Here is a 3,950-nt window from a genome sequence, read left to right on the forward strand (position 1 = left end):
GGAAAACATTAAATTTTGGCATAATCTTGCACCTAAGTGTCTGATATTCAAATTTCGCTTTCTGAGTCAAAACTTATCGAATTTCCTCACTCACGTTGTGACGACTGAATGGACTTTTCAATTCTCTATCCAACGATGCCAAAACGAATTCAGTGGCTCGAATCGTTCTTGAGAAACTTCGAAAAAAGCAGCGTCACGTTCTTGCTCATTTTGCTTTCGAGAAACATGCAAAACGGGACGGAAAACTGATGATGGTGGAAAAATACACCGAAACGTGGAATTGAAACACAGTCAGGAAAGTATATACAATTTCTCTTTAAAGCATAGATACTGTTAAAAATATCCTGATTTGAAATCCCTTGAAGTTTGTCAATTCATCACTTTGTACAATGTGTAAGTGTCATAATTAGAGCAAATGTGGCCGTCTGTCAGTTTGTTGTCCAAGTCTTGCAATAATATTTATTTTTTATTATATTTATAATTCGAATCGAAGCATGTGGGTATTAAGAATTACTTATTGTGAGTATCGCCAATGGAGACCGCGTTGCACTGTTGCCGAATTGCTTCATACAAAGAACTTCGTATGAAAATGACAGTGAAACCAGAAACTACTAAAATAACGTTACCTTTTGGGGGTTCGGGTTTGCAAACACTACCATCAACAATAATCGCACTTCTATTTAAGCTTGTCGCGCTTGCCTGGTAGAGCTGTTTGGCAACACTCGAATATTCTGGTCCAATTACGGAACATTCCCTATCCCAAATCCATAGTCATCTCGCTGGCAGCGTTGCCGATACGATAAATATTGGTCGTTTCAGATTGTCGGTATGCAACAACACTCGATCCGACCCACCGGATTTCCTAGTCAAAATGGCCTAGGAGACGCCAATGGCAACGTTGTAATTGGAGAGCAGCTCCAAACCGAAACTCCCCACCCCGACCACATGAAACACATTGCAGATCGGCGATTGGACGAGGCTCTGGCAGATTTCGAAGGCTACTGCGCCTCCTTAGAGTTGGACCCGCGCAGCCCGGATTTTCGGTGGGTAGAGCACAAAAAGCCGAACACAAAAAATAAACGCGTTTTTGGGGCAATTTTCAGAATAGTGACAGACGGCCAATTGCCGATCCGTCAATGTTTGCACCCGGAAGCCTGGCGGAAAGAGTTCGAACTACCCGACTACTACAACGTGTTCCACGACTTGCGGAAGGAGGTGGCAACGTTCCTGGGACGCGATGAGCCACCCGGAAGTATAGCGGACATTTTAGATCGTATCCTTTTGAATGGGCATTAATCCGCCGCGTGCCTGGTGGCGCTATCTGGGCCACGCAACTGGCAACCCAAAGGCCTGTGAGAATCCGTGCCGGTATTTCCGTTAGTTCCTACTAGATGGCCCTGGGGTGCCTGATTACCGCTACATGCGCCAACAGTTTTGATTTTTTGTTGGCCACTCAACTGGGTTTTAGTAACAACTCAAAACTGAGGTATTCGCAAAAAATGCTCAGGTTTGACCCATTTGCGTATTTTCAAGGCTCGATTTGTTGTATCGCTCAATGTTAAGTCTGTCATTTAGTTAATGTGACAAGGACTAGCGCGTTTCTATGGCAACGTCATGATTGCTCCAGCTCTTGCTGACAGCTACAAATCCCCATACGGGGGAAAGATGAGAAGTTTGCTCAAATATTGCTTCTTTATGGGCGATAATCGACAACGACACATAACGTTGACAAACAAAAAACTTGCTTAAATAGTTGCCACTAAGACGAATTTTCCTTAAACTAGCGCTCAGTAATGCAATTGAAGCCGGAAATCGACAGCAAATTCTACAGCAGAGAGGCGAAAGACATGGTGAACGTCGTCCAGAGGCTCCTAATTGAAGGTGAGTAGGAACAAGCTGCTGAATCAGCCGAACGGTATTGCAGTATTAGTAAGTATTGCAAAAATGCATATTCCCCAACGGTCAGCAGGTTTAATGAACCGACGGTTTTGTACGCAATTTGACTCTTTTTCCATGCACTTCGGTCTTATCGACGTGCACGTGAGAATTGTGCATTGAGTTCTACTGATAAAAGCGGTTGTTCGTGTGCTTTTTTCCGTGTTACACCTATCTAGAGTGCCAGTACTTGGCGTGAAGCAATTGACAAATTGAAGTTTTCTGAGTCGATCGGCACGTTTTCGTGTAGGTGCACGTTCTCTGGTCCTTATGGTAGGTGTCTACATGATCTATTAGCCGCCGTAGCTGTAAAATTTGTAGTTATTTTAGGATTTTGGATAATTTTTTCCAGATTTTCTAATTGGCCGGTAATTTTCCTTTGCAGGGCACACATTCGACCAATTGGAAACAGTCAACTTGGTGCTGGAGCCCGGAATTTTGTAAGTACCGCATGTTTCACGTTGACATTTCCTCTGACTTGACATGTGACACGTCGAGCCACCTCACGTCCTCCGGCTTGTCACTGTCTGGCCCGGTCTGCCACAAGTGAGATAAAAATTATATGGCTGTTAAAAGCTAATCATATGGAATTGAGCAAGCGGGTCGTAAAAGTTGCCAACTAATAAAATATTGAAAATCGCCTTTCCATTCAATTGGCCGTTATTTGCGTCGTAAAATTTAACTTTTTTCTGCGATAGCCGCTATTGTTTCCGCACAGCCAACACACGGCTTAGTTGGTTGAGAGCAACTGGCCTTAATCGTCCACCTCCGGTTGCTGTTTAAAAGAACGAAAAGCAGGTAAATGACAGATTAAGACAATTAGAACGTCATGGGTTGCTATGGAAATCCGCGCGCTACGAGTGTCGGTCAATTCATTCTGCGTAGTAGTTTAATTTCGCAACATGAATGGCGCAACTTGCCCTCATTCATCTAGTTTTCTCGATCTCATTTGCGTGGTTAAATTTGATTAAAGTGGACATCGATTAATAACCATTTAATTTTTAAGACTTCCTGATAAATCCAGTTTCGGACATACCGGGTGCGTTTGCAAGGTTCACCTGCATACCGCGATTTCGAATCGCTTGCTTGAAATTGCAAAAAGTGTCTTTTTTACTCGCTCCCTATAGAAGGCAAATCGAGCTGCCTTATCTGCCTTGAAACCGAAAAACCAATACAATTTGACATTAGTTGCCCCACTAGAGCGATAACGGACATATTATCAGTTCTTGAGTAGTTCTCTAGCGGTCTCTCTCGTGCTCAACGTGGACCGTTTGAGGCGCGAGTGGGACAGAGCACTGATGTCTTTTTTTATCTTCGGTCACATTTCTTTAACTTCACTGTCGAATGTGTATTACTCCAAGTGGTGTTCGCTCGACCAAACAGTTCCTATTGTGATTGAAATATTTATTAGAATTGATTTCCAATAATAATTTAAATCCGATAAGCGCGTGTGTGACTGCGGTGATTTAGTGGATTGCTTTAACTGGTGAGTTTTTCAAACTCGTTCGGCTGCTTTGGAGTTTCTAGACTGCTGGTCTTGTTTGAGAACGCCATTGGAGTTTCCACAAACAGCGCGATTTTCAACTTTAAAAAAATGTGCTTAGAGCACGCGCTTTTTCCTCCTTCCTGGAGATGTTTATATGTGGCTGATAAGGGAAGAAATCCGATCATTGCATAAGAAGACAAACAGTGAGCGCCGATAAAAGCTTAAACAAACATAAATAGAGCGTGGCAATCTGGAAACACACGATTGCCATCTCAAGTGGGTAAATCGGTTTGAAAGTGATTTTTAAACTGTTTGCACTGCTTCTTTCGACATCGATAACCTGGCTCAATGCGTCTAACGGTTGCCTCAATTTTCGATTTCAGATCAAAAGATGATGAAGTCGACCCCAACTGTGTGGTAAGAGCGCGAGGACTCCCGTGGCAGAGCAGCGATCAGGACATTGCCAAGTTTTTCCGAGGACTGAATGTTGCAAAGTAAGTGAAAAAGGGTGCAAATGTTTGTAGGATGT

The 3,950-nt window shown here is 43.2% G+C and overlaps 1 protein-coding gene and 1 long non-coding RNA gene across 2 annotated transcripts in view; both read left to right on the forward strand.

Moving 5' to 3' along the window:
- The window catches only part of LOC109542636 (RNA-binding protein fusilli), a gene marked incomplete in the record, with an annotated part of 17,553 nt that overhangs the window by 7,222 nt on the left and 6,381 nt on the right, over nt 1-3,950 (forward strand). The window contains 4 exon segments of the mRNA XM_048662281.1: nt 820-1,043; nt 1,104-1,273; nt 1,792-1,881; nt 2,321-2,373. Of these exon segments, the coding sequence (XP_048518238.1) occupies nt 820-1,043; nt 1,104-1,273; nt 1,792-1,881; nt 2,321-2,373 (537 nt within the window).
- LOC125502855 lies at nt 2,740-3,892 on the forward strand. Its single transcript, XR_007280575.1, has 2 exons — nt 2,740-3,421; nt 3,805-3,892. It is a non-coding gene; the product is annotated as an uncharacterized LOC125502855 (long non-coding RNA).

This window comes from Dendroctonus ponderosae, unplaced genomic scaffold, assembly GCF_020466585.1.
Source record: "Dendroctonus ponderosae isolate FM_Combo_2020 unplaced genomic scaffold, Dpon_F_20191213v2 Dpon_F_20191213_10, whole genome shotgun sequence".
NCBI classification, from domain to species: Eukaryota; Metazoa; Arthropoda; class Insecta; order Coleoptera; family Curculionidae; genus Dendroctonus; species Dendroctonus ponderosae.